The sequence below is a fragment of the Biomphalaria glabrata genome, chromosome 11 (genome assembly GCF_947242115.1).
Source record: "Biomphalaria glabrata chromosome 11, xgBioGlab47.1, whole genome shotgun sequence".
Lineage (NCBI taxonomy): Eukaryota > Metazoa > Mollusca > Gastropoda > Planorbidae > Biomphalaria > Biomphalaria glabrata.
Window position 1 is genome coordinate 34,417,818 of NC_074721.1, and position 25,742 is coordinate 34,443,559.

Below are 25,742 nucleotides of genomic sequence, written 5' to 3' on the forward strand. Positions count from 1 at the left end.
TGTTGTATATATCAGCTCAATAGAACGTGGTTTGAATCCGAGAACTTCTAATGGACAATCATATTATACACATTTGTAGAACCTTCTTGAATGCTGTATGTAACCAGGGCCGCTTTTAAGTATGAGGATGCCTCGGGGCAAGATTTATGTAGAGCCCCCAACAGTTGTTCGAAAGCTTTAATGAAGACCTTCTTATGCACCACTAATGATTAATAATACTTGCCACTAATAGCATGTCATATTTGATTCGCATTTTAGCTCGGAAAATTGTATGTATTTGAGTTTGTGGAGGGTTAATTAAAATGCGAACAAATAAAAATGGAAAGAAAAAAATAGTTTAATTCTGACCAGTCGAAATTCGGATATTCTTAATCTTTTTTTGTGGAGGCCTCTTTCTTGTGGAGATCCCGGAGCAGTAGCCCCGCTTGTCCTCCCTGTATGTAATCAAAGTACAATGAAAAATTTAGAAAATCTTAAAATAAAACTATATTAATATCTAAACTTTTTTTTATTAACGTATTCCGAATTGAAGTGAAATTTACACAGCAGAATACTTCAAAGAATGTCATTACTAATCGAGCACAAAAAGTGTATCAACAGAATCAAATTATCGATTATAATCTCCTTTGTGTCACCTTCGATAAATTCACTTCTGCTGCTACACTTGTTTGCGAGCCAAGTCATTAGTAAACGATAAAAAAAAGTCAGCAAAACAGTCTCTGTCTATTTGTATTTCTTCATTTTTATCTTCAAATTTGTTACGAATCACCAATTTTGTTACTAATCTTTTGTATTTCAAGATCAGACAATTCTATTCAGCTAGGTCATTACTCAATTGTCCCCCTTGTGAGCTTTGAAGAGTTAACCCTAGACAGAGCTTTTTGTCCATCGATGAGTGAAGATTTCTTCTCTTGGCCAAAATCTTTCATCTTGAAAAACTACATTCTATTTAAAGTAACTTATGAATGAGTAGATAATGAATTAGAGCTAAATAGTCTCTTGTGCCACGATTTATTTTTATGGGTCAAAGTCGCTGAACTGATAGAGCTACGTGCAATGAAGCAGGCGAAGATATAATATCAAAGTGTATCAAAGCAGAAACCAATTCAGTGACACAGTGACACGTATTAAGTAGGATCCACCCAGATGAAATCTGTTTTCGAAAATATAATAGGTAGATTTAGATCGTTGTACTGGCCAACTTATACCCATGATAACCGTTGTCAGATCAGATGTTACCGTTATCAGATGAACTCTACAGTACTTTTCTCCTTCTATAGACTCAAAGAAATTTTATATTGATGTTAAAATCCCCGAAGATTATATTTCGCGTAATATCTTTATATATATATATATTTATGTTTTTGTGACGAGTGCCATATTATCTTAAAACAACAGAAGTCCAATACTCATTGCTAAGTACTCTTGATTTGATTGACATGTATAACATTCTAAATTATAATATAATATTCGTAATTAAATAGTTCATCATGGAACTAAATCTTTACATCCAACAATGAATTGAAAAAAAATCACAATAGATGCCAACATTTATGTTATGAACACGTAATCAATCGTAAAAACGTTTTTGTTTCGCAATAATACAAGAATATAGATATAAATTTTTAATTTGTGAGGCCATTTTATTCAACATTTTACATTAAAACACAATGCCCATGATATACAACGGATGCTTTTACATTTTATAATTTAAAAAAATCAATATTTTATTATCTACCCCTGAAAAGTGTCCTTCCTTGGACGTTAGTAATTATTTTAAGGAACTATGTGTCGTTGTTCTGGCCACATGGCCTCCTCGTTGACCTTCGGTTATAGAAACAGATGAGTCTGACATCATGTGTCCCATATATACTGCAAATCCTGAAAGGAAACCTTACATTGTATATGTTGCAAATTGCGGCCATCTAAAGAAAGCCTAAAACTATTTGGTTATAATTTGCCCAAAGGCGCCCTAATGATAAACGCATACCTTTGATTATATTAAAAATCGGTTTCAATTATCAGCCAAGTACCGTAATTTTCTACCATTTTAAAGAAAACTTTCTCTAAGGAAACTAAAAATGCTAAAACAATGTAAAACTGCATTGGATGGAGCATAAAGATACCACCTTGGGCTCCTCCTTGTCCCCCATCAGGCTGATGAGCTGCTGTACTTGATTACAGAGGTCAAGTCCTGGAATAAGACAGTAGCTGTAGAATTTAGATCTTGGCTTCGAGTGCCACGATTAAGATGGAATGTAGCATTTCAAGAAGCTACGAGTCAGAGGCGTAGTTAGGGTGGGGGAGGAAATGGGGAAATTTTGAAAATTCCCCCAGGCCCCAACTTGAGTGTTGTTGTTTTTTTACATTAAATATTAATTTTACGCCAATTGCAAGGACCCTCAAAGAGGTCAAGCCCCCAGGCCCCCAAATAATGGCAAATTCCTAGCTAAGCTACTGATGAGTCCTAGCTGTGATCTACATATTTTGCCACATCCTGAGCAGACAAAACTGTTCTCTTTTCCCAGCCGATGCCCGATCTCGGCAGTAGTTTCACAAATGTGTACTCCGTGATTTTCGTTAAGAGTTCTCCCGCCTTCTATTTCGTCAGCCACTTGCTGCTAGAGGTGTATCTTTAGTCCAGTTAAGGAAAGTCTAGATAATATTGTGCGAAAAAATCTGGTCACTTTCCCATGGAAGAAAATGTTTGTTAGTAATTCAACTAATCAATTCTCTTTGAAATAATAAAATAGTACTTGTCCTACTTCTTTCAAAATATCATTGACTTCGTGAAAAAAATGTTTCTGAAAAAAAAAAAAAAGTTTTTTTTTTTATTTAACAGCCGTAGTGACCACTAAAATTTATTTCCTACTCCGGAATGGAATCTATTGAATTGTAGTATGGCCTTGATTCTATCAAGAAAATCTCAACATAAAATTATTGATGTCTCCGTCCATCTTCGGCCATTCAAATACAAAGTGCGGCCATGACAAAACTCCCATCATTCTCTCTGCACTTTTGACGCCGGAACTATTAACGAGCCTCACATCCGGTTTCTAGCGTGGTGCGTGCGCATGACCACTCACGAGACGAAGTACCAACCGACTGGCGTATCTGTCAAAATTCTTCCGGACATTTATGACCTGGTGTGTTGTCAGACCTGTTCCTGAAGACGAATGGATAGCTTATCCCTGTAGCGTCGGTATGGATCTTATCCAGTCTTATCCAGCTTCGCCGTTTTTTTAAAAACCAATCTCTAGATTCAATTCGAGTTTTTGTCCCTTATATATATTAAAGAGGAAAATCTGGGACCTTTCAGTCTGACAGGGACTGCATTAGGCTATACATTTTACTTGCGAGCGTCAATTGTATTACCGAATCCATCATATTTTTATAGAAATAATCATCTCTAGAGCACGTAGGAAACTGTGTTTTTTGTTTTTGTTTTTTTGTGTGTTTTTTTTTGCTTTCAATAACTTGTGCAAGTTTACAAGTAGAAATATTTCTTTATGAAGTATCTTTAAAAAGCTTTTAGTAATAATTAAGTATGCATTAATCATTGATTTATGATAGAAGCATTAATTTATTATGGATTAAGCAAAGAGTAAGTTTGAAATTTCAATAGATGAAGTAGAAAGCTTTGATTTAGTGTGATTAGGTATTGATCTCTTGGCTTAAGTATACAATAGAAAATGTTACAATGAACAATGTATTAATTACTCAAAGGGTTGATTAAGTCCAAGTTTGGCATTGATTAAGTATGGGTTATGTGTTGAATAATTACATTAAGTGTTGCTGGAAAAAAAAGACACTTATCCAGCTCCTTGACCATGCCCCAGGCACAGCTAAACTCTGGCACTTTTATGGATTGGGATTTTTGTTTTCTCAAACTGTTTTAAGGAGAAAAGAAACGCAAAAGTATCATCTTTACAGCTAAAGATAAATAAATAAATTGATTAATAAGTATATATATATATATACACAGGGCCGGCCTAACATTTATGCGAAATTATACATAAAACACGGAACCATAATCTTCAAATACAAAAACAAAATTTAATAAAATACTCAGAAAGACACAAAGATAATGACATGTTCATCATCCCATATGCTAGGACAAATTTGTACAAATACTCCTACTTCCCTAGTGCTATTAGAGCATGGAATGGGTTGCCTGAGCTAGCCAGGAAAACCAGTGACTTGGCAGAATTTAAGTCATTGGTTAATATGCATGACTAAATGCATGACGTGTAGGACGTAATCATCTTCTTTTTAAATTAACGTTTATATTATATAAGATAAGAAACGTATTGCACGGGACCCAGTCTGGGTAAGGATAATAAGTGAACAATTAAGATTTTGTTTTCGAAAATAAATTCCTCTTTGCATTTTATTTTTTCTTAACTAAGTTTATCTTTACTTTACGAGCCTTGCGTGTAGCGAAGTCATACAGAATATTATCAAAGTTCACTTTCGTTCACGCCTAATGGCAAGAATTGCCATATTGTTCAATCTATCTTCGTGAGTTGTGGAGCTCAATTAACTCTTGATTAGTAAGAGGCGCGAGAAGCTTCTTTAAACAGATGCCAGGATCTACGGGTATTGTTCAAAATATTCTGAGTGCAACAAAGTAGTTTTGCAAAGCAGTGTATTTCATTAGTGGACAGATGACTAATGCCTATGCATTCTACAGAATGAAACCTCCAGGAAAAATGAGATGATTTCGTCATTTCCTACTTTTCCTAGGCAATATCTGGAATGTCCAGGCATTCTAAAGAATGCTTACAACTGTTTCAGGCAAAGTTTTATATGATGATATAAATATTGTATTAAAAATATAAATTTTGCGAAATAATATTTATATTCACCAGTGAGTGATCTAGTTTTGTCCTTTAAAGTGCGAAGTATGTTTCATTATGTTTGTGTAAGTCTGCTTGCTTGGTACATCTTATTTGTAGTCTTGTGCTGTTGTGTGTAGACAGTTTTACCTGTTCAATGTTTCGGCAACTTTCTCATTTTAATTTGGTTAGAAGAAACTAAACCATATATTTACTAATGTATATTGTTATAAATGAAATACCATTCATTTATTTAAAGAATTGTTTGATTATTTAAAAAATTGAAATTGCATTTAGCAAAAAGTATGAAAACATGGGCCTATAGAAGTAATCCTGATGTATATTTATATATATATATATATGGCTCCTTCTGTCTCGGAAGACAATAGATGGACCCAGATGAGTCACTGGCTTTGGTTACGTCTTGAGATGGGGCAGAAACTAGTGTGACTGGTCAAGCCAATTCTGGAGCGTCAGAGTTTGCCACGCTTCGTGCATGTATATTCATATGTCCTAGGACTAGCTGATAGGGCAGCTTTCTTTTTCTTTCTCTTTGGCGAAGTTCGTACCAGCACGTACAGTCTGTCTCCATGCTGTCCGGTCTTGGACTATCTCCTCCCGGTCTTGGGCTATCTCCTCCTATACCTTGGTTGATGCCCGTGGTTCTCACGTCTCGCTTGCAGACATCTCTGAAGTTAGTCTTGGGCGGCCCTTGGGTCTGACTCCCTCTGCAAGCTCAGCGTATAGGATGTCTTTAGGGATTCTTTCATCTGGCATGCGAGTGACATGACCGAGCCCGCGTAGTCTTCTCTGTTGAAGGAGAGCATAGATGCTGTGTATATTGGCCCGTGTCAAAACGTCCTGGTTGGTGACAAGATCCTTCCAGGAGATGCACAGTATGCGTCGCAGGCAGCGTAGATGGAAGCTATTTAATCTGTGCTCTTGACGCATGTAAGTTGCCCAGCTCTCACTGCCAAAAAGAGGTGTGCTCAGAACGCAGGCATTGTAGACCAGGATTTTTGTTGCCGTAGTAGGTAATCAATGTCTAAATCTAGGTTGCTGGCTATTGTTGTTCCCAAATATGTGAATTCCTGCACCACCGTAAGTGTGTGATTTCCAATATGTTTTCACATAGGTCCTGCCAGTATTTGTTAGCGTTCTTGCTATTCTTTAGGCATCGTTTCAAGTAGTTCTGAGCGCTTGTAAGGTGCTTGGGGTGGGCTCCTTCTTGTATTTTAGCATGGCTACTCTCTTGTTTCTAGTGGCAGTTTCCATTTCTGGCAGACTTGCTTCAAACCAGTGGTGTAAATAACACATTTTCTACTTTGCCTGACGCATATATAGTCATTCTATAGAATGCCTAGGCAAATTAGGAAATGAAGAATTGTTTCGTACTTTGCCTAAAAATTCTATAGAATGTCTACATTTTGCACTTTGCAGGTAACATATATTTGTAGCGCGTGTGTGTGTGAGGGAGAGAGAGAGAGAAAGAGAGAGAGAGAGATGCTAAAGTTTCTAACCAGTATAAACCATTTAAAAACCATAAATACATTCTTTATCTTCTGAATTTTATTGCTGAAGTATTACGCGAGCAGGATCTGCGATAATCTTAATGTCAACAGAGAGCGAAAACACAACCAAATAAAATACCCAGAAAGATACAAACATAGAGACACATTTATTATTTTCAGGATGAATTCGTATAAGTGCTTCTTGTTCCCTGGTACTATTAGAGCAAGGAACCGGTTGCCTGAATCAGACAGGAAAGCTATTGGCTTAGCAAAGTTTAAGTCTAATAGACATGCACAACCAGGTTAAAACACGTATACACGTTGGACGTAATTATCTTCTCGTTTGAACGAACGTCCGAAATTTAAGATAAGATTGCCGTGTTTAAAATGTAGTGTTAAAAGCCTTATTAGATTATTAAGTTAATTATTATTGTTTCATTTTTTTTACAGAAATGTACTAAAGTGGCAGCCCCTTGTGAACTATAAAATCCAATTAGCTATAGAAGTGTACAAATGGATTAGTTCTTCGAAAGCTATGTCCAGCAGTTTTCACTTTGTAACCAGGAGTAAAAGTTGTCAACATTTGGCTCTGATCGCAAGGGTTGAGACTCCAAACATGAAAATGATTGCGTAATATAATCTCTGGAGTCTTGTTTCTATGCTTACCCATGAATGAACTGTTAACGATTCAGTATGAATCTAGACGTGAGGATCAGCTTCCCGGACCAGTCGGTCCCCCTGGACCACACGACACTGTCCAGCACCCTGACCGCGGCTGCGGTTGCCTCGGGTGGCAACGTGAGCCACTACCCGAGCCACGTCGGGATCAGCAGCGGGAACTGTGGCTCCAACGGGACGGATGAGTATGAAGAGTTCTACAAGACGGCGCAGTACGTGACGGGTCTGATCATCTACCCCATCTTGTGCATCACCGGCGTCCTTGGCAACTCCCTCTCCCTGATAGTGCTGAGCCACAAGGACATGGCCACATCCACCAACATCTATCTTTTGGGTAAGTCAAGAGTTGTCTACCTTAGTATGCGTGGATTTCTCATGATTATTGCCCTTTGAATTACTGGTCTTTCTTTTCAAATAGAGTTATGGCTCTTTCTAGTTGATAGCTACTAATACGAAGATAAATGCGCACGCAGCTGTACTATCACAGTGACTCTTCAATTAAACTAGAGTCATGCAATCTAAGAGATGTTCACTGTCTCGTGATATCAAACAGAAATTAAGCTTGTGTACTCTCTCTATTCTCTATCTCTCTTTGTCTCTCTTTCTTTATCTCTTTCTTTCTGTTTCTTTCTTTCTGTTTCTTTATGTCTCTTTCTTTTTCTTTCTCTCTCACTCTTTCTCTTTTTTCTCTCTTTCTTTCTCTCTTAGTCTTTCTTTCTGTCTCTTTCTTTATTTCCCTTTCTTTTTCTCTCTCTCTCTTTCTCTCTCACTCTTTCTCTTTTTTCTCTCTCCCTCTCTCTCTCCCTCTCTTCCTACCTCTCTCTCCCTCTCGCCCTCCCTCTCTCCTTCTCTCCCTCTCTCCCTCTCTCTCTCTTCACCGCTTTTCCAAACGCTTTAGTTGGCTAAGAGAGGGAGGACGGACATTCTTTATTTTGTTACCTAGGGGGGGAGTCAAAAGGGAAAGGTCAAGGAAACGCTGGATGAAGCAATGTTCTGCCAAGTTCAATTAAAAGAGACCCGAGGTCTTGTCGTCTGCAATTTGGTTCTTAAATACTGCAATACAAACATACCAGTAAACTCTCTAACCATAAAAGTCTTGCAACGTCTGAAACAATCCATTCTGTTTGTGGTGCCAACTTTTAATCTATAGAATGCATTGAAATTTGAACCTAAGATTGTACGTTTTTTAACTGGTGAATAGATCCTGACATAATATTAAGATAAGTATTATTGATATCACTTTTTTTTCAGCGTTTCTCTTTATTGACCATAAAAATCGTCAAATGGACAGAAAGCTAAACAAAAGTTATGTTCTGTCGAGTTTTGTATTGCTTGAAAATACATCGCTCAAACGATAACTCTAACCTTCCTCTGACCTTGATTGATAGTGCGGCATCCTCGCCTTGAGCAATCCACGACTCCTTAATGGCCAGATTCAATATATTAATGGGGGACAGGATAGCAAATAATCTATAATGATTACCTGCGGCAGAGAATATATTTGTATTATGTGTTCTCTTTCTTTTTAAAACTCCCTGACCTTTGAGCAGAACAATCTAGATCTACGTGTGACAGACTGACAGACACCAAGAGTCAGGAGCAGTATTGTCTATAGTATTTCACAACACAACTATCTTGTGTATACATATTGGTTCGATTTTCGAGATGATCTGAATGCCTATTAGTTGATCACGTTTGGTCCACAGAATAGTCAAATGATAGGTGGCGGGTAAGAAAAAAAAGGGACCGTTAAAGAAAAAATAAGAACTAATCCCCGGGACGCTATTTCATGGTCTATACGTCTATACAGAGGACATTGGTACGTAAGTTTAGTGACACAGTATCCAAGCGTAGCTGGACATTAGTCAAATGGTACTCATTGAAAACGAATTCACTTCATATAGTTGAACAGTTTAATAATAAGGCTAGTCTTCGAGTCCGAAGATTAGTGAGGAATGCAGTATTTCCCATGGCTGCACAGTCCCAGCTGTGACCTACATATTTTGCCACTGCTATGGCAAGCATAACCATTGTCCGCAGGTGGTCGATTTAGATTTTCTTTTCGCCGTCTGCGTTTGTCCTCGGCAGCAGATTTTCTTTTGGTCTCAAATGTGTATCCCGCGGCCTTCGTGAGTGACCTCCAGCTGTCTCGTTCTTAGGCAGCATGCAACCAGGTGCTCTCTTCTATGTCAGCCAAGGAAAGTTGACGCCTAAGCTGGTTTTTGAAGCGTTTCCGTGGGGCGCCTCTGTTACGTCGACCACCTTTTAGCTCACAAAAAAGAATGCCTTTGGCATACGTTCGTCTCCCATACAGTTTAATATCACCAGCTTAAATCTTATGATAAATAAAAGTTGAGCTCCTGCGATCTAGGGCAGATGAAAAGGCCATCTGTTTCTGTGGCCCAAGGTTAACGAGGGTGTCATGTGTCTAGCGTAACGACCACCCGCCTTTACTTTTCCCCAATTTATGTCAGGAACCTATTGGAGCTGGGTGAAATCTTAGTTTTCACCAGGATCCGAACCCAACCCAAGCACTTTAGCACAGTCATTGGTTAATATGCATGACTAAATGCATGACGCGTAGGACGTAATCATCTTCTTTTTTGAAGTAACGTCTGTATTATATAAGATAAGAAGATAAGATAAGTGCATCCTAAAAATAAAATAAGCTTAAACATTTTTTCAAGACACAATAGAAATCTCTCTAGTTTGTTTTTTTTTTTTCAAGAATCTTAAAAAATAGATGGTTGGAGACCTAGAAGAAAAAAAAAAGAAGAGAGAGAGAGGATAGAGGAGAAAGGAGACATAGAGGAGAAAAGAGGAAGGAGAGATGGAGGAGAGAAGGAACGAAAAAAGAAGGGGAAAATATGAAACTTGTATTATTACTTTTACTGAGACAGGCACAGACTGCGTGATATAGCAATTTATTTAGGTCACTGCTGGGTATTCATGGTACATCAAGTACTGCAATTTTATAAAATCTTCGAACACATACTTTCGTATTTTATCACCATCTATCTATCTATCTATCTATCTATCTATCTATCTATCTCAGTTCTATCTATCTATCTCAGTATCTATCTATCTAACTATCTATCTATCTCATTATCTATCTATCTATCTATCTATCTTATCGATGTATTAAACTCGTGTCTAAACATTTGTTCGGCATTGTTCAGGTTTTTGTTGACACAGTTGCTAGAATAAAAATTGTTTTTTTTTGGAAAACTAAATAAAAATGTCTGTATTTTAAGACATCACAGCATCTTTCAGCGTTTATTCAGCCTATTGATTTATTGATTTGTGATTTCTTCCAGAGAAATTCCAAGATTATCATGGCTTAACAACTTTAAGCCCAGACAAGATAATATATGGATATATTTAGAAAACAAATTTAGGCCTACAACTGTCTTGTCTCTGCTAGCTATCTCGAACTTCCATTTTTTAATAACACATTTGTTCATTTTAAAAACCAGGTCAAACTGGGTTCAATATATTGAATTATATCGGCTCCAGTCAATTTCAAATTCATAATACAACTGGCCAAAGGAACCCCACACTAGGATCCCATTTATCTAATTTCTTAAAATGTGCAGGGTATCAAGCATAATATATGTCTATTAAAACAATCCACTTTTACTATAGACATTTTATAAAGACATAAAAGACAGTAGAGTCAAAAGCCATGTCCTTATAGTGTGGCCCAGAGCCCCCTAATGATGACCAAGTCCAAGCTACGCCACTGTTCCAAAGGGAAAATATTCTTATGTTGATTACAAGAGGCCCCCATATCTTAAATAGCTTAGGGCCTAATCAAGTCTAAATCTGGCCCTGATAACACACATCTCTCTAGCCTATTTTGAACACATTATCACCACCTGTAAACACACGCCAACGGATATAATTATACATGTCATTCATCTAATTCCAAAATAATTTTATCTCCAGATGAAAGCATCCAATGCTATTGTACTATCAACTATTGTCTTACTTGAATGAAGACAATGGGCCTGGATACTCCACCGTCCTTGTTTTAAAAATGTCTTCTCGAGCGAGAGCAGAAAATAACCTAAACAGCGCTGTCGATATTTCCGTGAGCAATGTGCTCGGTCATGCGAACATGGACAAGATATAAATGGAAGCACTCTTAATTGCTCTACAGAATTGCTCCGACAATTGTCTAATGAGCTGGAATAGAACTTTGGCTACAGCAGTTACACGATATTTTTTTTTTTTTTTGCATATTGCAGACATTTTTGATAAGACTAAAATCATAGCCCAAAGACAGTTTTAGCATATTATAATAATTATAGCCTTCATATAGTGCTACTTTCATGCTTATAGCATGCTCAGAGCGCTATGGTCCAATCTCATTTGTAGACCAGTGGGGGGAGGGGGTATCTGGGAGTAGGTTTTCCGTGCTGCCTTTAGGCGCTCAGTAAACAGAACTCTGCTTGAGTTGGGTGTTGAACCTCGAGCTTCCTTCATAGGTTGCCAAGCCAGGTTCAAGCGTACTTTACCTCTCGACCACGCTTTTGCAGAATTTTTCTTTAAGACTAAATTTATTCCTTGGAGACAGTTTAAACGTATTGCAGACGCTATTGATGTTTCAAGAATCTTTACTTGAAAACAATAAGTGAGCACTTTGCTTTACGGTATTAAAACATGGTCAACCTACTCAAGGCAGAAAAAAAAGCTGAATGTCTTCCACCTCCGATGCCTAAGGCGGATCTTTAAAATACGTTGGCAAGATAAAATAACCAATGAGGAAGTGCTGCGATGAGCAGGTTGCCAGGACTTCCGCTCTGTTATCAGCAGAAGACATATAAAGCTGGCTTGGTCAAGTTCACAGAATTCCACGGGGTCGACTTCTTCAATATAAATTGTATGGTGATATAATACAGATACTACTATAGTACAGTGGAAGGTAAAGATGAAATCATGGGCTTTAAACATTAAATACAGGTAAAGAGCTTTCAAAAGTTAAGCCATTTACTTTAGTGCAGCAATAATAATAACTAGTTGCTTGTTGCATAGCGGAAGAGTGATATGAAATGTGGAATATAGAATAGAAGGTTACCGCCCCCTTTTACCAGATAATCCTATAAAGATAGTATTGGTACGGTCAGGATAATACAATTATCTTGTTTGTGACCTCTCTGTAAACTAAAGCTACGAGGCTGTCAGGATAAGTCAGCTGCAAAAGCTCTCGGAAGTCTCCCAACGGGGATGATCCTGGAACTGTCTGTCTGTATCCTTTAATCAACTGGTGTGTATAAACTTTTAAACGTACAAGTTAGTCCAGACAATCAACAGTAAAAAAAAAATAATTCGAACTGTTTCTCTTATGGAATAAGGAAAAAAAAGGGATTTAGAAAATTGCTCTAGGCGGTCTGAAAACTCAAACTCTTCATAAATTGTGTGTACTTATACTTTTAGATGATTACGTCTTACGCGTATCCATGGGTCAATCTAGTCCAACATGTTAATTAATGACTTAAGCTCTGCTACGTTGTTTGTTTTCCTGGCTGATTCAGGCAACCCATTCCATGTTTTAATGGCTCTATGGAAGACGTGTAGTTTAAAGTGGGCTGTCATTTGTTTAAATTGTTTAAGAGACTATTTCACTTGTGTTTTAACATACAACATCACCTACTTCTTAGTCTGTTGGACGTTTGGGACACCACAAAAGATCTGTTGACTTTCTTTCTCCATTCCTTTCTGTATTGGGTAGCAATTTCTTTTAATGACAGGCTTATTCAATATGTTGTCTTCCAATCACTTTCTCTGCCTCTTCTTTTTCTTGGTACTGTTCCCGGGCGGAAAGTATTTGCGAGCCCTTAGGACCTTGTGATATGCCCATAGAGTTTAAGTTTGCGGGGTGTTTTTTACAGGTTAGCAGGTCATCGTGGGGTCAAATAGCTGTATTAATCCTTCTTCTAATCTCTTTGTTTTTTGATGTGGTCTTTGTAAGTGATACCTAGGATCTTTCTGTAGCCTCTCTATTTCATTGCTAGGATCCTTGCTCTGCTGTCAGCGTCCAAGATTCGCAAGCATATAAGAATATCTGTCGAGGCCTATGCCTTTGTCTTTCCAGATTGTTTTAAGTTTTGCATACATCTACATCAATATCTGTTCAGAAGACGTTTGTTCAAGTTTCTAAAAGTTTGTTCAAGTTTCTAAAATTTTGTTCAAGTTTGTAAAATTTTGTTCAAGTTTGTAAAAGTTTGTTCAAGTTTGTAAAAGTTTGTTCAAGTTTGTAAAAGTTTGTTCAAGTTTGTAAAAGTTTGTTCAAGTTTGTAAAAGTTTGTTCAAGTTTGTAAAAGATATCACTACGCCGACAACAATTGAGTTGCGCTCATGTTTTCAGCTACAACCCAACGACCACGTACTCACAGCAGGGACAGAAACTGTTGATATATGATGTAATGTTGCGTGAGAGTTAGTTCCCTTAGCGGATTAGGAAGTGTGGGTTGCTGTTCGTTACCTACTATGGTGGAATAAAGCCTGTGTGTGTTGCTGTTTGTTACCTACTATGGTGGAATAAAGCCTGTGTGTGTTGCTGTTCGTTACCTACTATGGTGGAATAAAGCCTGTGTGTGTTGCTGTTTGTTACCTACTATGGTGGAATAAAGCCTGTGTGTGTTGCTGTTCGTTACCTACTATGGTGGAATAAAGCCTGTGTGTGTTGCTGTTCGTTACCTACTATGGTGGAATAAAGCCTGTGTGTGTTGCTGTTCGTTACCTACTATGGTGGAATAAAGCCTGTGTGTGTTGCTGTTCGTTACCTACTATGGTGGAATAAAGCCTGTGTGTGTGTTGTGTAAATCGGCCTTGTTGTTTATCTGCTTCTAATTGTATTTATAAGTTAATCAACAGAAACAAAAGAAAGTCTGGGCATAAAGTGGATTGAGGGGCAAAAAAATAAACACTAGGCCTCTAAACAGAAGGTCTCCGGTTTAAACCCAACATTAAGTAAGGTTTTTCCTTTAATTACAAACAGCTATAAAGGAGAAGAATAGACTTTCTAAAGTAAGGATGACTTTGATGCCTACCCACCATTACGCTGTATTTACGTTCCTCATTAAGCACTATACAAACTGTATTGATATACCCACTAAAAGGAAAAAACCTGATTCGAGGGTATGTTTATGGGATCAGCAGCAATTTTATTCTGGTGATATAAGTAATTTAATCATTTTAGCTATCAATGAATTATTGTTTAGTTGTAGCATTGTTTTTTTGTTACCTCTATTCCGGGAATCAAAGAATACAACATGAGCCAAACATTCTGTATAACATTCTTTGGATGTCGGAGTGAATAAGAATGATCTGTTCATGGTATCTCCTAGCATACCGTTTTTAAAAGAAGCATGAACAGAATTCCAGACGAGGTTCTTCGTCACTGTCACCTAAAGCTACGTGCTAGGATTATTTCAGTACCAAACTCAGCCATCCTTCTAGTTTAATTCACACATTCGTCTGGACATGACCTTTTTTTCACCTAAATGCCGAGATAAGATGTCAATGAGTGAATACTTATAATTAAATAATTACAGGAAGTGCGGGATCATGGATTATAGTCCGTGGTATTTTACGCCTTTGGGAGACAATCTGTTTCCATTTGCACCTTCTCATGTGACTAAAGCTAGGGGTGCACCGGATACTACTTTTTGATTTTCGGCGGGCGCTGGAGCTACTGTCCGGTGCACCCCAACTAGAGACACCAATCCTCGATACACAGCCACGATTACAGGTTAGGTATTTCTAATTCTAGACAAGGCAGCGAATTCAGACTTTTTTTTTTCTACTTCTGGTGTGTACAGAGGCGTAGTGAGGGGGGCACGATGTTCCGGTTGCTACCCTCAGGGGGGTGCCACACACAGAGAGGCGCCTTTATATGTTCATGGTAAATGGGGGAGAGGGCGACAATAAAGTACCTTGCCCCGGACGCACGTTTTGCTCACTACGCCTCTGGGTATGTACACCATCTGCGATCCAGAACCCTTCCTTTCTGCTTGCCCTACATTTGGATCTTTGTGCTTCTCTCTCCGTATTGCCCAATTGTTAGTGTCGATTCTGAAGAGTTTCATATCGCGCTTGCATCCATCACTAAATCTTAGAAGTCAACGACCTTAAGCTCTCCTTTCCTCGATTACAGTGTTTGCCAAACTGTGTTCCGCGGAACCCTAGTGTTCCGCGAGGTCTGAAATGGTGTTCCACGAACTTCAGGAATAATTAGCTAATAGGCCAACACCACCTCTCTAAGAAAATAAGCAAATTGTTCCTCTAAATACCCAGAATATGCGAAGTGTTCCGTTAAGGAAATGTTTGAGAACCACTGCTCTATTACTGCATCATACAATATATCTGGAAGAAGTCTGTCCTGTGGTATTCTGTGTAGGAGTGTAAGTCAGCCAATGTGTCTATTGCTGATAACAGCGAGGATTTCCTGGCACCCTGCTCTTCGCAAGACTTCCTCATTGTTTTTTTTTTATTATTTTGCCACCTTATTTTTGATGATCCGCCTTAGACATTGAACTAACTTCATGATGTCTTTCTGCAGACCTTCGGTGGAGCTGCTTTAAATAGAAATACTGATGTTCAGTGTCGGATTTACGACACTGCAGAAAGTGCAGCCCCAAACGGGCTCCTGCTTCAATAGAGAGACTCCACAAACTAAAAATCAAACAAAAAAAATATGCATATTAAATAAAAATAACCTTTTCGAGGGTCACTTAAAAGAAGAAAACAGTTGAAATGTGCAAGTATTCTTTCTGTTTGTGGCATTTTACGTCTCGAAAAACAATCTTTTCCCTTTTGCAACTGACTGAAGAGGCCAATCTTTGATACACAGCTGCGGTCACAGGTTTAGCATCAGTAATCACCAGGTGCTGCTGCACTTTCACGCTTCTTTCTACTGCTGTTGTGTATGGCTTCTGAAGTCTACGACCCTTCCTTTGAGCTTGCTCTCCATGTGGATCTATTCAGTGGCTCCTTTTTCCAACAATGTACATGTCATGACTCTAACATTACTTAAGTGAAAACTTTCCTTTCAATTTCAAAAGGGGCTTAAGGCCTCCACAAAATCCTGTCACAGTTCTTTTATTGGGTCCTGCCAGGGGAAGTCTAGATTTTTCTACTTGGCGCACAGCATCTGACCACAGAAAGTCTCAGAGCAACTTGAAATTCCGTGATCCACACACACTGCTTCAAGCTCGACCACACTCGTGGTGTAAAAGCTAAGCTCACTTTGTCTCTCTCTCTCTTCGTCCTCTTCCTGCATCCTCTCTCAAGGGCAATTTTCTGTTTACTCTTGACACTTTATTACGCGTTTATATTGCCAAAAAATCTAGCAATTGGAACAAATAATCATCTCGTTTCTATGTATGTCTGACGTCTATGACTGCCATTTCATTTATTTAATAAAGTCTTGTATATAAGGGATTTATGTTTGTTTTGTGTTCCTAGACGATGCTTCTAATGTTTAGTCTACAGTTTTAGAGTAATTCAAACGTTGGGTATACTAGTTTCTGCTAGTGTAAAACACTAAGTTCCTTCTCCATGTTTAGATGTAATAAGCAGGTTACACCATACGCAGGCAAAAGAAAAACTTAAGTTATAGCTTAGCATAAGTAATTAAATGTAACGTCTATAGTCTATGCCAGTGTTTCTCAACATTAAAATGTAACGTCTATAGTCTATTATCTAAACCAGTGTTTCTCAACTTTAAAATGTAACGTCTATAGTCTATTATCTATACCAGTATTTCTCAACATTAAAATGTAACGTCTATAGTCTATACCAGTATTTCTCAACCTTAAAATGTAACGTCTATAGTCTATACCAGTATTTCTCAACCTTAAAATGTAACGTCTATAGTCTATACCAGTATTTCTCAACTTTAAATATTAACGTCTATAGTCTATACCAGTATTTCTCAACCTTAAAATGTAACGTCTATAGTCTATACCAGTATTTCTCAACCTTAAAATGTAACGTCTATAGTCTATACCAGTGTTTCTCAACCTTAAAATGTAACGTCTATAGTCTATACCAGTGTTTCTCAACATTAAAATGTAACGTCTATAGTCTATACCAGTATTTCTCAACCTTAAAATGTAACGTCTATAGTCTATACCAGTATTTCTCAACCTTAAAATGTAACGTCTATAGTCTATACCAGTATTTCTCAACCTTAAAATGTAACGTCTATAGTCTATACCAGTATTTCTCAACTTTAAATATTAACGTCTATAGTCTATACCAGTGTTTCTCAACCTTAAAATGTAACGTCTATAGTCTATACCAGTGTTTCTCAACATTAAAATACGACGCCCCTCTAAAAGTACAAAAGAAAGATTAGATCGCACCCGCCCATTTAGCCAACTACGGTGTCGTTGAGAGTGCTGTAGTGAACTCCACCAGCGAGTTCCGTGATTTCTTCATGAGCTTCTAAAAGGTTGCTCTACACGTCCTACAGTGCTAGTCATCCTACAAACAAACAAGTCCAAGAAGTAGGCAGCACCAGCCGATACAAATATGTTAGGCACATAAAGCGCACTTACGTCTGTAGGTGCGTAATCTTGAAAAGACATGTTGGTGGGGGGAATAGACAGACAGATAGATAGATAGATAGATAGATAGATAGATAGACAGACAGACAGACAGACAGACAGACAGACAGACAGACAGATAGATAGATAGATAGATAGATAGATAGATAGATAGATAGATAGATAGATAGACAGACAGACAGACAGACAGACAGACAGACAGACAGACAGACAGACAGACAGATAGATAGATAGATAGATAGATAGATAGATAGACAGACAGACAGACAGACAGACAGACAGACAGACAGATAGATAGATAGATAGATAGATAGATAGATAGATAGATAGATAGATAGATAGATAGATAGATAGATAGATAGAAGATAGATAGATAGATAGATAGATAGATAGATAGATAGATAGATAGATAGATAAATAGATAAATAGATAGATAGATATCCACAAAAACCTAAAATTCTCTATCTTTAAAATAAAGTCTTCCTTGCTTGTGACAGTCAATTAAAATGGTAACACTTTGTCAACAAGTTCACTAACTCTATTTTAAAAAAAAAAAACTGGTTTGGTTTTCCTTAGTACCAGCCCTTGGTTTTAGATTGGAACTACAATAACCTACCACTGAACTTTTTCATTATCTCCAGAGAATCAAACAAAGTAATTGAGTGCACTGGCAGAAGTAGATCATTCTTTGTTGACATTCTGTTGTTTTTTGTGTTGTTTTTTTTTGTAACATAATTTACTTACTGTGTAACTTTGAGGCGTCAAGAACTACTCAATAGTTCGCCATTTAGTGACTTCTTTATCCATTTTACATTTTTAAAACGTAACCAATTAGTCAAATAATTATTGGTATCTAATTATCTTTTTTGATATCGAAAAATGGAAATAGCTTCTACATTCTGTACCTAAGCTTTGTTTTATAAAAGAAGGATTTTTTTTAATTTTTTTTTTGTACATTTGTATTTGAAGATTATATAGATCAGTGTTTGGAAGATTATATAGATCAGTGTTTGGAAGATTATATAGATCAGTGTTTGGTGTCTAATTGCTGATTTACTTTTTAGTCTTCTACCCTGAAGGGTCTCTAAATGTAACGATTGTACACAAGTTATTACTCTAATCAAATGTAAATATTCATTTGTTATGAATCTCACTGCTCTATTTTGTGTCTGTACTAGTTACTTAACGTTTTCTTGAGTTGAGGGGTCCCAAACAGAGGATGATATTCTATTATTGGCCTAACCAAGGTAAATCTTCTGTTCCTATAATATATGTTTGGCGGAATAGATCGCTCCGCCTGCCTATAAAAAAAAAATGTCTACCAAGCAGTGGTTCTCTCAACCCTTCTATATCGATCTGAGACATGGGTATTATACAGAGAAGCAACAAAGACTACTTGAACGCTTTCACCAAAGATGCTTGCGCTACATGGCTGCCTGGTCGTGCGGTTTGCGCGCTGGACTGTCGTTCAGATTTATCGATGGTCCCGGGTTCAAACCCTGCCCGCTCCCATCCCCCGTCGTCCTGCGGGAGGTTTGGACTAGGAAGTAAATTATCTTCAACTCTGAAGGAACATCCGAAACACGTAAAACATTTTACAAACAAACAAACATTTTACATCATGGACATACGGTGGCAAGACCGCACTACAAACAGCGATGTTCTTGCGAACGCCGGTATGGACAGTATAGAGGGACTTCTTATTGTCGACAGTTACGCTAGGCAGGGTACGTATTCCGTATGGGATACGAACGTATGCCTAAGGCTTTTTTTTTTTTGTGAACTAAAAGGTGGTCGACGTAACAGAGGTGCCCCACGGAAACTCTTCAAAAACCAGCTTAGACGTTAACTTGCCTTAGCTGACATAGAAGAGAGTGCCTCAGAACGAGACAGCTGGAGGTCACTCACAAAGGCCGCGGGATACACATTTGAGACCAAAAGAAAATCCGCTTCCGAGGACAGACGCAGACGGCGAAAAGAAAATCTAAATCGACCACCTGCAGACAATGGTTATGCTTACCCTGGATGTGGCAAAATATGTAGGTCACAGCTGGTGCTGCGCAGCCACGTTAAATACCGCATTTCTCATTAATGTTCTTACTCGAAGACTGGCCTTATTATTATTATAATATATAGAATGTGTGTATAAGAAGAAATTAACGAAAAATTAAGGAGAAATTAACGAGAATAGAAATTCCTTAGAATAAATCACAATATAGAATTTAAAAAATCGTGTTAGTTAAGCCAAACTGGTTGTATTTGCCAAATGAGTCGACTTTCTCCGCTGACTCGTCGGCTAGGTTGCGTAACTTCAATAGTGTTTACAAAAACCGAGATCAATGTCGAATAGAAACTTCCGGTCTATTTTTTTTTTTCCATACTAGTGCTTTCTAGAGCACGTGATTGCATGACGTCATAGCAGTTTATTTTCTTTAATCTTTAAAGTTCATCGCAAGTGAAAAGTGTAGACCACGCCCCCTTTTCCTCTGCCGTGGTTTGTGTCGAAGTGATTTTAGATGATCTATGGTCCTATATCGTTCTAATACCTCAATGTTTAAAATGTGTCTAGTAAGCATTAAAGTATGGTCTGTTCTCTGATATATGACGTCATCAATTAATGCTGTTTTGTAAAAAGTACTTGAAAGGATGTGACGTAATAACATAAGAGTTTTAACTAAAGATGAAAATTCTATATTAATTTATGGTTTATTTTGATCTACATTAATTTATTCCTCTGTAGTAACAGAAACAAAAATGTTTTCTATTCATCTCCCAGTATCTGTTTATGGAACCCTTTATAGTATTCACAATGTCTAGGTATATCTGACGAAACATATAATGTTTATGGAACTCTCCATTTATAGTATTCACAATGTCTAGGTATATCTGACGAAACATATAATGTTTATGGAACTCTTTATAGTATTCACGATGTCTAGGTATATCTGACGAAACATATAATGTTTATGGAACTCTTTATAGTATTCACAATGTCTAGGTATATCTGACGAAACATATAATGTTATATCCTCCACAGCTCTCGGCATATCTGACTCACTCAAGCTGCTGAACGACTTCCTGTATTGCATCATGCTCATTATATCCATGAGCAACCAGGGCGCCGCTGAAAGCATGATGGCCAATGTCTACCCCTACGCCCATTACGTCTTCCAGGTGTGTATGACTTTTCTGTGTCTTCCAAAACTGGCGCCCGTTTGTGGGGTATCTGGCAGAACAGGTTTATTAAAGGGATTTAAGAAGCTTAAGTACTTTTTCGTGAGATCGATTTAAAAAGCTTTCATTTTAAAATAAAGTATTTCAATACGTCTTCGCCAATGTGATTCTAGAATCCAACATTTTTGTTTTTTTTAACTTCAGAACACTCAAAGCTCTACGAGTTACGCGCTGTTGTACAGTTGGCGTCTTTTCAGAGAATGATCTAACGACCAATTAAAAAGAGAGAGATAGAGAAAGAAACAGAGAGAGAGAAATCAATAGAGAGAGAAAGAAACAGAGATAGAGAAAGTGAAACAGAGAAATAAAGAAAAAAGAGTAATAAAGAAACAGAGAGAGTGAAACAGAGTGAGTGAAACAGAGAGAAAGAAAGAAACAAAGAAAGTGTGAGAGATAATCATAAAACAGTCGAATGTGTCAGAAAGAAAGAAACAAAGAAAAACAAAAAAGGAAAGTGAAACTACAAAAAGAGAAACAGGAAGAAAGAAAGAAAGAAAGAAAGAAAGGGAGAGAGACAGGAAGTATGAAAGAAACAGAGAGAGACAGGAAGTATGAAAGAAACAGAGAGAGACAGGAAGTATGAAAAAAAGAGAGAGAGTGACGGGAAGTATGAAAGAAACAGAGAGAGACAGGAAGTATGAAAGAAAGAGAGAGAGAGTAACAGGAAGTATGAAAGAAACAGAGAGAGACAGAAAGTATGAAAGAAACAGAGAGAGAAAGGAAGTATGAAAGAAACAGAGAGAGAGAAAGGAAGTATGAAAGAAAGAGAGAGAGACAGGAAGTATGAAAGAAACAGAGAGAGACAGGAAGTATGAAAGAAACAGAGAGAGAAAGGAAGTATGAAAGAAAGAGAGAGAGACAGGAAGTATGAAAGAAACAGAGAGAGACAGGAAGTATGAAAGAATAAGAGAGAGAGACAGGAAGTATGAAAGAGAGAGTGACAGGAAGTATGAAAGAAACAGAGAGAGACAGGAAGTATGAAAGAAAGAAAGAGAGACAGGAAGAAAGAAAGAAAGAGAGACAGGAAGTAAAAAAGAAAGAGAGACAGGAAGTAAGAAAGAAAGAGAGAGAGATAGGAAGTATGAAAGAAACAGAGAGAGAGACAGGAAGTAAGAAAGAAAGAAAGAGAGACAGGAAGTATGAAAGAAACAGAGAGAGAGACAGGAAGTATGAAAGAGAGAGTGACAGGAAGTATGAAAGAAACAGAGAGAGACAGGAAGTATGAAAGAAAGAAAGAGAGACAGGAAGTAAGAAAGAAAGAAAGAAAGAGAAACAGGAAGTAAGAAAGAAAGAGAGACAGGAAGTAAGAAAGAAAGAGAGAGAGATAGGAAGTATGAAAGAAACAGAGAGAGAGACAGGAAGTAAGAAAGAAAGAAAGAGAAACAGGAAGTATGAAAGAAAGAGAGAGAGATAGGAAGTATGAAAGAAACAGAGAGAGAGACAGGAAGTATGAAAGAAAGAGAGAGAGACATGAAGTATGAAAGAAAGAAAGAGAGACAGGAAGAAAGAAAGAAAGAGAGACATGAAGTAAGAAAGAAAGAAAGAGAGACAGGAAGAAAGAAAGAAAGAAAGAGAGACAGGAAGTAAGAAAGAAAGAAAGAGAGACAGGAAGTAAGAAAGAAAGAAAGAGAGACAGGAAGTATGAAAGAAAGAGAGAGAGACATGAAGTATAAAAGAAAGAAAGAGAGACAGGAAGTAAGAAAGAAAGAAAGAAAGAGAGACAGAAAGTAAGAAAGAAAGAAAGAAAGAGAGACAGGAAGTATGAAAGAAAGAGAGAGAGACAGGAAGTATGAAAGAAAGAGAGAGAGACAGGAAGTATGAAAGAAAGAAAGAGAGACAGGAAGTAAGAAAGAAAGAAAGAAAGAGAGACAGGAAGTAAGAAAGAAAGAAAGAAAGAGAGACAGGAAGTAAGAAAGAAAGAAAGAAAGAGAGACAGGAAGTATGAAAGAAAGAGAGAGAGACATGAAGTATAAAAGAAAGAGAGAGAGACAGGAAGTATGAAAGAAAGAGAGAGAGACAGGAAGAAAGAAAGAAAGAGAGACAGGAAGTAAGAAAGAAAGAAAGAGAGACAGGAAGTAAGAAAGAAAGAAAGAGAGACAGGAAGTATGAAAGAAAGAAAGAGAGACAGGAAGAAAGAAAGAAAGAGAGACAGGAAGTAAGAAAGAAAGAAAGAGAGACAGGAAGTAAGAAAGAAAGAAAGAGAGACAGGAAGAAAGAAAGAAAGAAAGACAGGAAGAAAGAAAGAAAGAGAGACAGGAAGTAAGAAAGAAAGAAAGAGAGACAGGAAGTATGAAAGAAAGAAAGAGAGACAGGAAGTAAGAAAGAAAGAAAGAGAGACAGGAAGTATGAAAGAAAGAAAGAGAGACATGAAGTATGAAAGAAAGAAAGAGAGACAGGAAGAAAGAAAGAAAGAAAGAGACAGGAAGTAAGAAAGAAAGAAAGAGAGACAGGAATAAAGAAAGAAAGAAAGAAAGAAAGAGACACAGGAAGAAAGTAAAAAAGAGAGACAGGAAGAAAGTAGTAAAGAAAGAAAAAAGAAAGAGAGAGAGACAGGAAGTATGAAGAAAGAAAGAGAGACAGGAAGTAAGAAAGAAAGAAAGAAAGAAAGACAGGAAGTAAGAAAGAAAGAGAGACAGGAAGAAAATAAGAGAGACAGGAAGTAAGAAAGAAAGAAAGAAAGACAGGAAGTAAGAAAGAAAGAAAGAAAGACAGGAAGTAAGAAAGAAAGAGAGACAGGAAGAAAATAAGAGAGACAGGAAGTAAGAAAGAAAGAAAGAAAGAAAGACAGGAAGTATGAAAGAAAGAAAGTGATACAGGAAGAAAGTAAGAAAGAGAGACAGGAAGAAAGTAAGAAAGAGAGAGACAGACAGGAAGTAAGAAAGAAAGAATGTAAAAAACGAATGTAAGAAAACACAAAAATGATCACATTGTAAGTGTAAAATCTTTAACATTCTAATAAACACATTGAACTGAACGTGGACAGCTCAGGAAACTGGACCAGGAATTAGATGGACTAGAACTGGTCAGTCTGAACGTGACCAGTGAGAAATGGATGACAGGAGAGAGCCTTAATGTTAATCGATCGGTGTTTAGATGTTCTGAGTTCAGATCCGTTTGTTGGGTGTTTCTTTTTTTTTAACACATTGGAACAAATAGACAGACAGACAGACATACAGATAGATAGATAGATAGATAGATAGATAGATAGATAGATAGATAGATAGATAGATAGATAGATAGATAGATAGATAGATAGATAGATAGATAGATAGATAGATAGATAGATAGATAGATAGATATCTGGGAAGAGCGGTATTCAATGACGCATCAATATCAAGATAATCATTTAGCTTTGGCAATTAGTGGGTTTTTTTGACGGTATAAATCACTCCACCTGCCTACCAAAAATCAGTGTTCTCACCACACTTTTGTATGGCTCTGAGACCGGGGGGCTCTATAGAAGGCTTCTAAGGCTCCTCAAACACTTCACTCAAAGGTCGCAACTGGGTTTGCGTGGCCAAGTGAAACATGGCTTACTTAGACTTAGATCCTCCCGCACCGTTCGGCGCATTGGGCAGCAAGCTGTCTCCACAAAGATCTGTCACTAGCGATATCTAAGCCTCCTCCCACCTGGTGTCCACTGCTCTGAGGTCCTCCATGAAAGTGTGGCGAGGACGCCCCTGTTTGCGCTTTCCTCATATTGGCCTCCTTGTCATCGCAACTCTTGGTATGCGTAATTCCTTTCATTGCGCTCATCCTAAATTCTTTGGAACCGAAGGCATCACCATCATTATTAATTGATAGTTTTTTTTTTTCTACTGATTGATTGAATTCAAGTGGATAAATATTCCATTTTATTTGTAATTCATGTTATTAACGAATCTAATAGGAAATTATCTTAACGTGACCAAAGTTAATACAAAGATTACGAACTCTATAAAATCCAATGAATGTTGTTTTTTTCTCAATTCGTCCCGTCTTAAAAGACAAACGATTAGAAATCATTGGAAAACAATTCAGACACGACGGGACTCGTGAAAGATAGAAATTAACTCGCTACGTCTTCTACTCCATCTCGTGAGAAGGGGAGAGAGAGGAGGGGGGAGAGACAGAGAGAGAGAGGGGGCAGAGAAGAAAGAGGGGGGGGGGGAAGGTTACAGGGTATGTTGATGAAGCATAACCAAATATTGGTGACAGTAAATTGATCTCGATTTCTTTTAGTGTGTTTGCCGGATGCTGTGAGATAATACAGGTATTGAGATAATATCTGCCACGTGATAACATGTCATGTGATAACATGTCACGTGATAATAAATGGGATGAGATCATACATGATCATCTCAAGTTTGTCGAGGGTCATGTTGACCCAGCTGGCAAAAGATTTGCGATCTTGGCCCTTAATGACATTGCGGACCCGTGTCACTGACCTCCTTGCTCTTGGGATTCAAAGGTCACAATTTACTTTGACTAAATAGTACGGGAGGAAGTTTGACTTGGAGCTACGAATTAAATGATTTTTTAAATGCTAAGCGACTACTTGAATGGGGCATCCTGGCTGAGTGAAGAAGCGCTGAACTTCCAAAAGTAAGGGATCTGGGGTTCGAATCTCGATGCCAACAGGAATTTCGAATTTCGAGAGTTTTAGATCGCTCTGGAGTCCACCCCTAATCTGATGGGTACTTGAAATTAGTTGAGGAAAGTAAAGGCACTTTATCATTGTGCTGGCCACGTGACACCCTCGTTACCTGTGGGCCTTAAAGACATATGACATTTACATCCTTATCTATATATCGCAAGATCTGAAAAGGTTACCACATTTCGGACGGTTCCATTTAGGATAAAATCATTTTTGGACTGCTCCGTTTTATGCATAGAAATCCAAACAGTTTAGTGTCAGCCTATGA

At 37.7% G+C, this 25,742-nt stretch overlaps 1 protein-coding gene across 4 annotated transcripts in view; it reads left to right on the forward strand.

The window, feature by feature from the left end:
- The window catches only part of LOC106052007 (probable G-protein coupled receptor 139), a 216,343-nt gene that overhangs the window by 184,491 nt on the left and 6,110 nt on the right, over window positions 1-25,742 (forward strand). For all 4 annotated transcript variants that reach the window (XM_056045789.1, XM_056045787.1, XM_056045788.1 and 1 more), the window contains 2 exons: window positions 6,800-7,361; window positions 20,642-20,778. In XM_056045789.1, the coding sequence (XP_055901764.1) occupies window positions 7,043-7,361; window positions 20,642-20,778 (456 nt within the window). In that variant the 5' untranslated portion in view covers window positions 6,800-7,042. The remainder of the gene's footprint in view (window positions 1-6,799; window positions 7,362-20,641; window positions 20,779-25,742) is intronic.